We start from the raw sequence: 13263 nt of genomic DNA, 5'->3' as shown, positions 1-13263 counted from the left end.
TTTTTGCAAAACTCGTGAATTCTCCATAACTTGGTGGATTCACGAAATAATATTATAAAATAAGAAGAGGTGTGCGGGACCGGGCAACCTAACCGGCCGGCCATGCCTAAGTCGTGGCCGGTCCCACACCTCACAATCCTTAGCTTTTTATAACTATTATTCCCTAATCTCACGAAACTCCTCCGTTTCAACAAAAACTCGTGGATTCTCCATAACTTCGAGGATTCATGAAAAATAATAAAATAGGGAAAGGTGTGCGGGACCGGGCAACCTAGCCGGCCGGCCATGCCCTAGCCATGGCCGGTCCCACACCTTGCAATCCCTAATCTTTCAAAATTATTATTTTCCTTAATTCATGAAACTCCTGGGGTTTGAGCAAAATTCATGATTTCTCCATATTTTCTCGAATATTGCTCAAATCACGAAAAACCAAAAGCCAACATAGTCACACGACTGGCTAGCCTCTCACGGAAATTTTAAATATTAAAACACTTTTATTTTAATATTCTCAAAATATTGATGAATTGAGCATACATGCTCATTCCAACAAAAATTGAGAATTCTCAGTCAAGATAAAACTCTTCTGAAAATTCACTATGTTGCTCGAAGGCGCATTAGAAAATACTGAAACTCTCAGTATGGAAACACGGACACCACGACAACATGTGCATGCCTTCATGACCGACCAGAGTCATTCCTAGGTCTTGCACAAAGCCAGTCTCACAGGTTTTCATAATTCTGACCTAATTTGCTCAACTGCTCATACTGGGCCCGAACTCTCTCCAACCAACTGGGGGATTCTCCAAATTACCAACAATTGGTCCCGTGACCACCAAGAGCCGGTCCCATGCTATCTTGGTCGGTCCTCATCTCTCATACCTAGGTTTTATCAGCTAATACTGAATCCAGCAATATTTCAATAAATGATGAAACCTGCATTTAATCATCGTTCTTTCCCATGCTCTCTTGATCGGTCCCTCCTCACTCATGACCAATTTTCAGCAATTCACCAATTGATGAAGGATTGATCAAAAATTATGGTTTCGAACAAACGCTCCACGAATCACCATTTTGAGCAAGTTCAAACACAAAATTATGTTGATTCAGCAATCCGAATTAATAATATTCGGTAATTCACCAATATTTTTGATTAATATTTTATTGGGTCACGGCACCAGTAAAATAATTCTTTGAATTGAGCAATACTTGCTCAGTTGCTCGAATATTGATCCAACCATCAATATTCGGTAATTCATCAGTAGTTTGTCGAATTTAGCAACACTTGCTCAATTGCACGTCAAATTACTAATATTCAGTATTTTGTTGAATTGAACAACACTTGCTCAGTTACACACCAAAATTATCGAATTCGTCGAATTGAGCAATACTAGCTCAGTTGCTCGACAAACTCTCGATATTCGGCAATTCGTCGAATTGAGCAATACTTGCTCAGTTGCTCGACAAACTCTCAATATTCGGCAATTCGTCGAGTTGAGCAATACTTGCGCTCTAGTCAGTAATTCATTGACATCTCAGAGAACTACATGTTCAATCCATGAATCACTAAGCATTCACCACTTATGCTCGATTCAACAAAACTAGACTCACAGTCTAAATCAGTCAACAACTGACCAACTAATACACGTCTGCCTTGCAGACTCCACGATTCGTGAAATATCAATCACGTCAAAAATGGGGGATATCACTTAGGGTTTTGGTCTGGCGGTTTACGGCACATGGATTCATCCACAGCAAGAAATGTGCGTAAGTCGTGTAAACGGTTGAAGGAGTTAGCAAAGTAGTGGGTGCACGATCAGTCAAGTCTCCACACAACGTGGAACTGACTTTACCACGATCTCCCACTTTCCCACTCTTTCACTCAAGAAATCGTCACACTTACAGGGATCAGTGGTGCATCATTCTTGCAATATAAATAAGTCTAAATCGAGGATAACATAATGATCGAATATCATCAATCATCGATTATCATCATTATCAGTCAACAACTCGATATAAACTTATTCACAGAACTCAACTTCAGCAGTTCAGCAATATTGCAGAAACCTTCAACACACCCACAATCCTTGATCATCACTGATCCCACACAACTCTCAGCTTCCCTCCTACAGATCAACTTATCTCCCTCTTTGCGACCGAATTGACTCTGAAACGGCCATTGTCTTGGTTTAGGCCGGAGTTATACAGATTGATTTCCCGAATCTAAGCACCCCTTTGCAGCGGTGCATCTGTGTGAGGATTAACATTTTCCCCGGCTGAGGAGTCTCGACAGCACGCTCGACTCTTCACTTTCCCAAAAAACCAGCGGCTCGTTTTTCCCCATCCACACCTGCCTACTGGCATTACATATACCTGTCAAACCATGATCATAAACTGAAGCATTAAACCCATCACCATAAACCTCCACCTGCACACAGGTATTCTGCTCTCCCTGTAAAACCTGTTCATCAGAACTGTTTTTGTCAGTCTCACAACCTCTATATGTCATCCCTTTTTGACCTGCTACTTATTCTCCAACTTCGCTGTATTGGTGATACTCCTCTCCGACTGCCCTGAACCATAACTGCACTGTTTCAAACTCAACCATAGTATACAAATTTCCTAATAGATAGAAATCTGGAATCTAGCACCTTAATACTACTACATCCATAAATAATAATATTAATAATAATAATAGAGATAAAGCAATCTTTCAATAATGATAAACTTGTATTTCATTACTATCATTATCCACTCCCAGCAGTTGCCATTTGATCATGACATCAGTGCATTGTAGATCAACACCCAATTCAACACTATCAAAATGGTAATATTACAAGGAAACCTTAACTGCTCCAGCTTATAATAAAAAAATTACTAAAAAGATAAAAATAAAATTACACTAAAAGGAGACTGCGAGAAATTAAAGAAAATATATCGTACATACATGTTACAGCTTATGAGAGAGGAGGGGGAATAGAACTTTATTTTGCAACAATCTTTGGTAACATCATCACATCTCAATGTCTTCCAGGTCTGGTAGAGGAAAACGTAGAATAGCCGCAATCCCCGTCAATTGTGCTAATTCTGTTATTTCGAGATGTGGTGTTAGAAATTCAGTTTAAATATTAAAATCATAAAGAAATATAGCTTTTGCTCTTTTGTAGTACAATGTGGAAAGACTAGAACCAAATTTTAAATCTGAAAAATCCTCATAACTCGACTATTCCATGATCTCTAAACCTACATGTGATCTTATACAAAGTCAGGCTTTCCTGGTCCGAAATTTAACCCAGCTTTAATAGCACGTTACAAGAGTATCGGAGCAAAGGAAATAACTGGAAGGTAATATACTTACGCTCTCCAGACACGTGCATTGAAGAGAATATGAAAGCATTGCCTCCTGAATCCTTCACCGAATTTACCAATTCCACATATTGTTGCCTTGTCGCTGTATTCGAATTTCTGATTATTTAAAAAAAAAAAAAAAAACATTACCCAGTTTAGCAATGGACAATGACATGGGCCTTTAATAGTATGAGGGGCATCGAGTTTGATGTCATGTGAGTATGAGGAGTTTGGCCATTTGTCCAATATCAGTTCAGAAAAATGTCACTTGAGGAGTTTGGAATAATCTTAAGCATGCTTCTAAGAAGCTGCACAAACATTTACCTGAAAAGATCATCAGTAATTAGAAGAGTCTGAACAGCCATACGTTCGTGCGCAACCTCAACATGCTTCGGACCATAGCAAGCTCGATCCGGATCCTAGAAAAAGATAACACGGTTCAGCTTCAGTAATTAAAAGGTACGATACTCGGAAGAAACCCACAATACTAGAGGTTAGCGATACTAGCGATAACTATTCGTCGAACTGTATATTTTTGTCAGTCAGCACACAAAGATACACGAATCACAAGATTCATAAGTTAAGCATGCTAATGACGATGAATATCTGAAGTGGCGATGGTCACTAGCCATCTAACCAAAACTCCTATTTTCCAATTAGAAATCAAATCAAATTTGAAATAAATTAGGGTTGAACATACATTTGATAGCATGTTGAAGAATTCCTTGAGAGCACGAACCTGAGATTACATACAGAATTTTACAAAAATTTTATTAATATATTTGTATATACATTACAGAATAGACAAGAAAGATAAAAACAAAATTGCGGAAGAAAGACATAGCTACATAAAGGAGAAGGCGTCGGGATTTCATCACCTCTTGTGCTGCTTTTGTATCCTTAATCATATTCATGACATTTGGGGCATCAAGAACCTCCTTTAAACTATGCCTATGTGCCAAAGAAATAATGCATCAAAAATAAAGGTATATGCTACTTATGGCATTAAAAATTCTAGCACAGCAAAAGCAAAGGAGCAACACTAAGCATACTTGAATCCGGAGGTCGTGTGCACAAGAAGTATACGCGATTTATTTTCAATGATTGGCCTTAACTGTCTTCTTTCAGCCTCCAAAAGCAAGTATTTATGGAATTGATCCTACAGCATATCAAGCACTTGAATTAAAAGATGAATTATACAGCTATCAAAAAGGTAAAATCAAGGATATGGTTTTGGAAGTGGTTATACAACCAGAATTGCAGTTATCCATCCAGCATACATATTTCATACTTCCATGAAAATCTTTTAATTTCCGATGATCAGAAAAGAACCGAAAAGAAAAAATGTTGGAAAATTTTATTGTACCTTGGTGAAACCAGGACTTGCAATAACAGCACACCGAACAACATTAAAATCGACATTCTTAAGGAAACTCTGAGGAAAACAAAATTTCACTGTTAGGAAACGACATTCTACACCTTCAATTTTAGGGCAAGTAAGTAATGCCCAATTTTTATTTTATTTTTTTAAAAAAATAAAATATATAAAATAAATTGTTAATACATAATAAAGCTCACCTGTAAAACATTCTCGAAGAACTTATTCAAAGCCTGCAAAAGGAAAAAGCAACACTATGATCTCAGAGAAACAACATATTGACCCTTTAAAGAGACTTCAGCATCAATCCACAGAGAACTGAAGCGAAACTGTTCCACATGCTGGCTGTGTATAACAGAAACCTAGCAGCTTACCGTCTCATAACCAGCAATAGCTGGACCATGCTTGCGGGGTATAGAAGCTTCTATCCGTGAAGGAGTTGTTGTCACACTATAAAATATTAGGCATGTTAAATGTAGCAAAGTGAGAGAAACCAAAAGGTCATCATGCAATAATCTTGCCTAACATATAATTAGCTATAACAGTACCACCAGCCACTATACGAAATAATGCGCAGTAAAATGTTTATACCTTCTGCCTATAAGGCATATGTGTGCTAATCCTTCTTGCATCAAAGCCACGGCTAGGTCGGCACTTGCACCAGGATCTGCGATGTGATCGACAATGCATACAATATTAATATATTGAAGAGCTTTAGAAGTTACACAATTAGGAATGTTAAAAGTATTATCCATACAATCTAGAATTCAGATAAAATTGTAACCAACAATGTGATTAAGACATCGGCCATATAGTTTTTGACTCTCTGAACCATCACATTTGGTATGAAAGCGCTTGATAGAAAACTACATGCTCGTTAGTTACTTCTGACGTGGCATCACTAGCACCCTCGGATAATTGCATTTAGCCCAACAGACTATCCCTCTCGAGGATCTAGGCTCTAAGGATGGTGGGTAGGTCACCATCCACCTAAGCTTGAGTAAATAGCTAACAAGTAGCTAGCACCCTAGCAAGGCTGATTATCAACCATTCATATAAATATAACGAACATATAAGTTTGGCAAGGTCACTTTTCTACACGACAAGCAAAGTGAAGCAGACAGTGAGGAGGTGAAACTCCACAAACGGAAAATGTACAGTAGGTTTTTGTTTTCTATGAAGATATTCATTTGTCCATAGTCTATCATTAAGTCATTTACAAGGGGACCCAGAAGAAAATACTACACAGAAAACCATTTGAATCTGCTGATGTAATGAGATAGAGAGAGTACCAGAGGCTTGCTTGAGTATATCTACTGCCATTGAGTCCCATACAACCTAAAGGTAAAAAGTAACCGTTAGCTGTATGTTGCTAACAAACATGTAATATCGCATAACATATTGAAAACATAAACCAACATAAGAAGTTGGATTCTGGATATGATTACAAATGAGCACAGGTAAATATGAATTGATGAAAGCAGAAGGTGGAATAGGCAGGCCATAGTTTACGCATATAGCTAAGTACAAAGGAGCAAGTCATGCATAATGCTTGCAATTGCATTGATGACAACAGAAACATAAATGCAATAGAAGTAGTAAAAATCACAACAACGAAGGACTTTGGATATAAAAGCAATCAAGTGAGAATTTAATTATATAGGCCTCCAACGCATACCTTTCTTACGACAAAAGGTCGATGAAGCTCGATTTCTAGAGTATGGTAGGACCCAATCTATAATTGATTACGACCAAGTGTCAGCAGCAGCAACATCATAGGAACATGAGTTTGTTTTGGTGGTAAACTATAAGACTTACCTTCACATGTTCGTTCTCCAATATATTCTTTCCACGTATGCGCAGGACTGACCCTTCTTTGTCATAATCCACAGTCTACAAGAACAATAAGTTACAAAGAGAAAGTGTCAGCTGAATTATTAAGGAAACAGCGACACGAAATACAAATGATCTAACTGGCAATGAAGATATTATTTACCAGATTAGTGCTACAAAAGCTAGCAAATTAATGAAATAAAATAATAAATTAATGGGAATTGCACATAATCAGATTACATTCTTCCTTTTTTTTCATGAAAGATTGATGTAAACTTTGTTTACCTCAACTCTAATTTCCAGCTTGAGCTTCATACGCTCAGAATCCCTTCCCCCAGTGGCGTTATCTCTTATAACTTTCCTGTGACAAATTGTAAACAGTGCTTCAAAGAACAATCTTACAGCACCTACGCTGAAACTCATAAACTATGAATTGAAACGTGTGGTGAAAATTTCTCCGTAAAGACTACTTGACCACAATTTTGAATGTATAAATCTATCCAAAGGGGGATACCTGACTGTAGTAGATAAAACAGTGTCTCCCTTAGCAACCAAATTGTAAGCAGTCCACAAATCATCTGCTTCCTCTGGAGTCATCTGCAAATAACAGGAAGAGGAAAAATAAAAAAGGGTTTAAAAATACTCTTTTTTTTTTGGTTCAAAAATCGAATACTTGAATCAGTTTTACCTTAACACTTCCAGGACCATTTAAGGTGACATCCCTGCGAAGTATCTTCATTGTTGAAACGATGAAAAAAAAAAATTATGTATGAAAACGGAACAAAAGTTAGGGCTTTGAGACTAGGCTAAGATAACTGGTGAATGATGAGGCTGAATTTGTGTGCGGTAATTCTATTTGGACTTAATAATAAAAGACGATAATTTGTTCTCGTATGGTTTTGCTGCGTATCCATTAAAAACCTTTTCCTCTGTGATTCTGTTCTTTCTTATTACTGAATTTCTTACTGTAGAGAGCAATTAGGTTCCTCAGTCTTCTTTAGTAGTTTATAAAATTATATATAGAACCACAACTTTGTATTACTCGCATATAGACCCCTCCGAAACCTAGGCCAATCATGTGGGGATGGGCAAAAATGCAAAATTCGCCTAACTAAGATAAACAAATGTATAAATTAACGATTAATCCCAAAGTATTTGGGCTTTGGACACTCTAATCCTCTCCTCTCAAGCCTAGTACTAGGATGTCCAAATTTACAAAATCCAAAACGAGTTGGTCTTTTAGTGAACGATTTAGTCCAAAATGCGTTTTTTTTGTGACAAAAATACCCATCACATTCTTCTTCATGGTCGGTTTCAGTTTCAGTTGTCGAAACTCTCCATCTACTCCGATTAAAGACGACAACATAAGATTTTGACAAAATTTCATCTCGGATTCGATTCAATGGGGAGTGATGAAGAGAAGAAGGAGAATCATTTAAAAGAAACCTTGAAGAGATTTAAAAGAAAAAGTAGTGATGGTAATTGGTGCATCATCTGGTATAGGTTGTTAGTTTTTTCTAGATCTAGCAAAAGCCGGTTGTAAAATTGTTGCAGCTGCTAGAAGAATCAATCGATTAAAGTTTCTTTGTGAAGAGATTAATCAATTAAATAAAGAAGGATTAATAATTGTTGTTGCCGTGGAACTTGATTTGTCTGCTAGTGGTGATGTTAATGATTCTTCTGTTCTAAAGGCCTGGGATTCATTTGGTTATTATCCATGTTCTTATTATTAATGCCGATATCAGAGGTAATAATACAATTTCCCATTTATTTATTTTTTTGCATAATTTTTTTCTTCCAATTTTTGCAAATACTTTCATGAGTGATTAATTTTGTTGATTTTTATATTTTATTTTTTGATTATCAGTTATGAAATTGCTCATCGAAATATGCTTTGAGAATGTTTAGGAAATGTAGCATGTGTTTTTTTTCCTCATTTGCAGTAAAGGAGTTACAATAGTGATTTCGGTAGGGATTTTGAAGCCATATATTTCTTGCATTGATCCTCAACCTGAAATAAAAACAATTGCAATATGCTATTGTTGTCCGTTTAGGCAAATGCAAGAGTGATATTTAGAGTGCAGTAGTTCGAGTAGAGTAGGAGTTGATTGCCACAGTCATATAAGCATGAGTCGGCTTAGGATTTAGGAGTTTTAGTAATCTGGTCGCAAACTTCATTTTACCCCATACTCCATAGAGATGATAAATCTTCTCCTTTAAATTCATTGGGAGGGTTCAACTTTTGAGTTTTGAAATTGTTGGTGCAACGAGCTTTCTGAAGTTACCAACACACTGTAGCATTTAAAGCTGCAAGATTCACTCCAAAAACCCTCAAGACAGGAACAAAGTTGCCATTTAACCAAGTTTGATTTAAAGCCTCATAAAATTATTATTGCTAGTAGAAAAGTTACAGTTACAGGATATTAAGAGAAAACCAAACTTCCCTAGCCAATTAGGTGCAAACTATTCACAAGTTAAGTTATCATGGAAGAGCTCAAAGTTAGTAATCCAATTTTGAGGCACAAATTAACATTAGGACCATCATGAAAATTTTTAAATGATTGCAGATGGTTCATGGGTTTGAAAGCGATACAAATTAGAAGTTGTTGATGTGTGTACAAGAAAATACACCCGTTAGATGGGTGCACATAAAAGTGCACTTTTTTTTATCGCGTTGAATGTAACATGCCATCCATGTGTTTCCACTACTATGTTTGTATAGCTTTCCTCACGCTTAGATCTTACTAATCAGTTTATTGTGTTTATCAGTCATGCGCTGATATCCTAAGAATCCATTCAAGAAGGATGAACTTGATGTGACACGTTAATCCGAAGAAGATAGCAGAGAAGAGTAGTGCCTCTGATGCGAAACTTGGTGTGGTTCCACCATTGTGTAGGGTTTTATGTTTTCCTACTAACGGTATTACTGAATTACATCAATAACAGATTAAAAAGGTAGCTAACTTCAAGAAAGTATATCGGTGCTGGGTGTAAACGCAACTCCTCCTCTTCCCCTGCTTGAAAAATACAAGACGCACAACTTGCTAGTTACTTATACATCAATAACAAATTAAAAAGGTTGCTAACTTCAAGCAAGTATATCGATGCTGGGTGTAAACGCAGCTCCTCCTCCTCTCCTGCTTGACAAATACAAGACGCACAACTAGCCAGTTACTCATTTCGACTTGAATTTGTAAGTGGAATTTCATTTCTAAATCTAACCATTGCGTGCCATGTGAACCATGCGTGTGTATATATATACATATATTTGATGATTATTAAATGAATTTTGGTTCTTAAATGAGGAGAGTAAACTTTGTGAGGGAATATTTGAGTTCGCATTAGGAAATTTTAAGGCATCGAGGAATGTGTTAGATAGGTGCATGAATATGTTGATTTTATCACTGACCCACTTTTCCCTCTTTTAAAGACTCTTTCTGTAAAAAATTCATATTCTTAGATTGTATGATTCACTGATTTGATGATTATTACTTGCGGTTTTGGTTCTTAATGGAGGAAAAGTAACTTGTCTTAAAGATGAGAATGTTAGATGTAATTTTTTTTGAAAATCTTTTAGTGTGTAGTAAATGTCACTTTGAAAACACGGGCAAACGCGTCACCCTTTGAAAACACGCATTTGTCATTTTGGAAAACTTGTATTCAATAATGTCTGTCATCCTTGTTTATAACGTAAGATAACTAAACATTTGGTATGGAATATGTGGCAAGTTTTGAACCGAGAGTATTATTCTCAGTTTACCGATTCAGTTTCATATTGAGAAAAATTTTTTTTTTTTAATAGTTAACCTTGTTCACGGTAGCTTAATACAGGTTTGGCCATTCTGTACAGAGTATATACTGTTTTCTGATATTTTTTGCGTACCTCTTGTATATTCATTGGTTAGTGAATCAAATTAAAACCTTCAGGAGTCCACATTGTAATGTCTTTCGACGTCCAATCTACCGCACTTTCCCATGTTTATAACATCCCTTTGTGTCAATGTTAAATCTTTTGGGTGCATTATGGTACTTAGAAATGACTAATTGTATAATTGCAATAAGAATTGATCACGCGATAATACACTAGGAAAACATAATGCAGGTCAAATTATTACATGCACAAGTATATGGTGTGTAGATTCTCTTTGTGTTGATGATTGCTAGGATATGCAAAGTTAGCATTGGGTAGTTGGTTATCATTTTTATTTTGTTATACCATCACTTGGAAGCTACCAGAACAGCTTTTCATCATTTGTTTATACAGTTGCATCCGTTATACTAAATAGCATAGTAGGGAGGCGTAATGTGTACATAATTGTACACCTGTCGATTCTTAATGTGTACATAATTGTACACATATTGATTTTTGATATGTACATATTTGTACTTTTGTTGATCGTTAATGTGCACATAGTTGTACACCTCTTAATAATTGATGTACACATAATTATACACATGTTGTTAATGAGTGCACATGTTGAAAGGTGGAGGAATAAGCTCATGATCTTAGTAGGGAGGATTTTTCTCATTTCATGGAACAATGTAGCAGTAGGGAGGCTTAATGTATACATAATTGTACACTTGTAGATTCTTAATGTGTACATGATTGTACACATTGATTTTGACTAGGTTGTTACTGGTATTGTGTACAGGAGGCTAGGTTGGGATCCACGTCAAGGTTAAAACTACTTGAATGCTATGCCTAGAGGAGAGATTTTGACTTCTCTCTCTATTTTTGAACATGATCTTCCGCTAAAAGATGCAGTTCGATGCTATGCCAAGGCATGCCAGCCGCACCACAGTGCCAATGGCATACCATGCCATTCACATCTTCGCGCCAAGGCATGCCAACCATGCCAGCCGTGCCAGCCACATCTCCGCGCTAAGGCATGCCAGCCGTGCCAGCCACATCTCCGCGCCAAGGCATGCCAACCATGCCAGCCGCACCATGGTGCCAATGGCATGCAGTGCCAGCCACATCTCCGCGCCAAGGCCTTCCAACCATGCCAGCCGCACCACGGTTCCAATGGCATACCATGCCAACCACATATCCGCGCCAAGGTATGCCAACCATGCCATCCACACCACCGTGCCAATGGCATACCATTCCAGCCACATCTCCGCACCAAGGCATGACAACCATGCCAGCCGCACCACAGTGCCAATGGCATGTCGTGTCAGCCACATCTCCGCGCCAAGGCATGCCAGCCGCACTACGGTGCCAATGGCATGCCGTGCCAGCCACATATCTGCGCCAAGGCCTTCCAACCATGCCAGCCGCACCACGGTGCCAATGGCATACCATGCCAGCCACATCTCCGCGCCAAGGCATGCCAACCATGCCAGCCACACCACAGTGCCAATGGCATACCATGCCAAGCACATCTCCGCGCCAATGCATGCCAACCATGCCAGCCGTACCACAGTGCCAATGGCATACCATGCCAACCACATCTCCGCGCCAAGGTCATGTCGACCCTACCACATGCCGCTAGCTTCCAAACGAAGGGTTGCAACAATCAACAACTACCCTTCCATCTAAGATGCAAATCTCAGCCGTCTAAGTTCTCCACATAACGCATGGAAACTTCCGGCCCAAGGCCAAACATCACGGTTTTTACCAAAACCCTAATTTTGGCCGCGCCTAAAATATGCCAAAGCCATGCCGGCCCTACCACATGCCGCTGGATGCCAAATGAAGGGTTGCAACAATCAACGACTACCCTTCCATATGATATGCATATCTCAACCGTACAAGTTCGCCACCTAACGCATGGAAACTTCCGGCCGAAGGCCAAACATCACGGTTTTTCCAAAACCCTAATTTTGGTCGTGCCTAAAATATGCCAAAGCCATGTTGGCCCTACCACATGCCGCTGGCTGCCAAACGAAAGGTTGCAACAATCAACGGCTACCCTTCCATCTAAGATGCAGATATCAGCCGTCCAAGTTCGCCACCTAACGCATGGAAACTTCCGGCCCAAGGCCAAACATCACGGTTTTTGCCAAAACCCTAATTTTGGCCGCGCCTAAAATATGCCAAAACCATGTCGGCCCTACCACATGTCGCTGTCTGCCAAACGAAGGGTTGCAACAACCAACGGATACCCTTCCATCTGAGATGCAAATCTTAGCCGTCCAAGTTCGCCACCTAACGCATTGCAACTTCCATCCCAAGGCCAAACATCACGGTTTTTCCAAAACCCTAATTTTGACCGCGCTTAAAATATGCCAAAGCCATGCCGGCCCTACCACATGCCGCGAAAAGAAGGGTTGCAACAGTCAACGGCCACCCTTCCTCCTGAGATGCAAATCTCAGCCGTACAAGCTTGCCACTGAACGCATGGCAACTTTTGGCCCAATGCTAAGCCCTAATTTTGGCCGCGCCTAAACTATGCCAAAACCCTAGTTTTGACCGCTCTTAAACTACGCCAAAATCCTATCTCGGACACGCCTAAGCCATGCCATTGTTTGGAAACGAAGGGTTGCAACAATCAACGGCCACCCTTCCTCCTGAGATGCAAATCTCAGCCGTACAAGCTTGCCACCGAATGCATGGCAACTTTTGGCCCAATGCCAAGCCCTAATTTTGGCCGCGCCTAAACTTCGCCAAAATCCTAGCTCTGTCACGCCTAAACCATGCCACTGGCTGCAAACGAAGGGTTGCAACAATCAACGACCACCCTTCCTCCTGAGATACAAATCTC

General features: G+C 39.0%; 1 protein-coding gene across 1 annotated transcript; it reads right to left on the bottom strand.

Annotated features, from left to right (window-relative positions):
* Positions 1–2708: 2708 nt before the first annotated feature.
* Positions 2709–7547, bottom strand: LOC113334941 (protein PELOTA 1-like). The gene is made up of 16 exons (XM_026581162.1): positions 7245–7547; positions 7071–7153; positions 6842–6917; positions 6542–6616; positions 6402–6458; positions 6016–6061; positions 5315–5390; positions 5098–5173; positions 4924–4956; positions 4712–4780; positions 4398–4504; positions 4224–4296; positions 4046–4084; positions 3670–3764; positions 3356–3462; positions 2709–3084 (listed from the first exon to the last, which is right to left on the bottom strand). The coding sequence occupies exons 1-16, from the start codon at positions 7293–7295 to the stop codon at positions 3011–3013; spliced, it is 1137 nt and encodes a 378-aa protein (XP_026436947.1). The 5' UTR covers positions 7296–7547; the 3' UTR covers positions 2709–3010.
* Positions 7548–13263: the final 5716 nt, after the last annotated feature.

This window comes from Papaver somniferum, unplaced genomic scaffold (assembly GCF_003573695.1).
Source record: "Papaver somniferum cultivar HN1 unplaced genomic scaffold, ASM357369v1 unplaced-scaffold_137, whole genome shotgun sequence".
Taxonomy (NCBI): Eukaryota; Viridiplantae; Streptophyta; class Magnoliopsida; order Ranunculales; family Papaveraceae; genus Papaver; species Papaver somniferum.
This window is presented reverse-complemented; position numbering and strand designations above follow the sequence as displayed.

What these genes read in the sequence shown, in the direction of transcription:
- LOC113334941 (XM_026581162.1), bottom strand. Translation starts at nt 7,295, where the DNA reads ATGAAGATACTTCGCAGGGATGTCACCTTAAATGGTCCTGGAAGTGTT. An exon ending in ATACAAAAGCAGCACAAGAG is followed by an intron (nt 4,085 to 4,223) that starts GTGATGAAATCC and finishes ATGTAATCTCAG; the next exon opens with GTTCGTGCTCTCAAGGAATT. An exon ending in AATGCACGTGTCTGGAGAGC is followed by an intron (nt 3,085 to 3,355) that starts GTAAGTATATTA and finishes TCGAAATAACAG; the next exon opens with AATTAGCACAATTGACGGGG.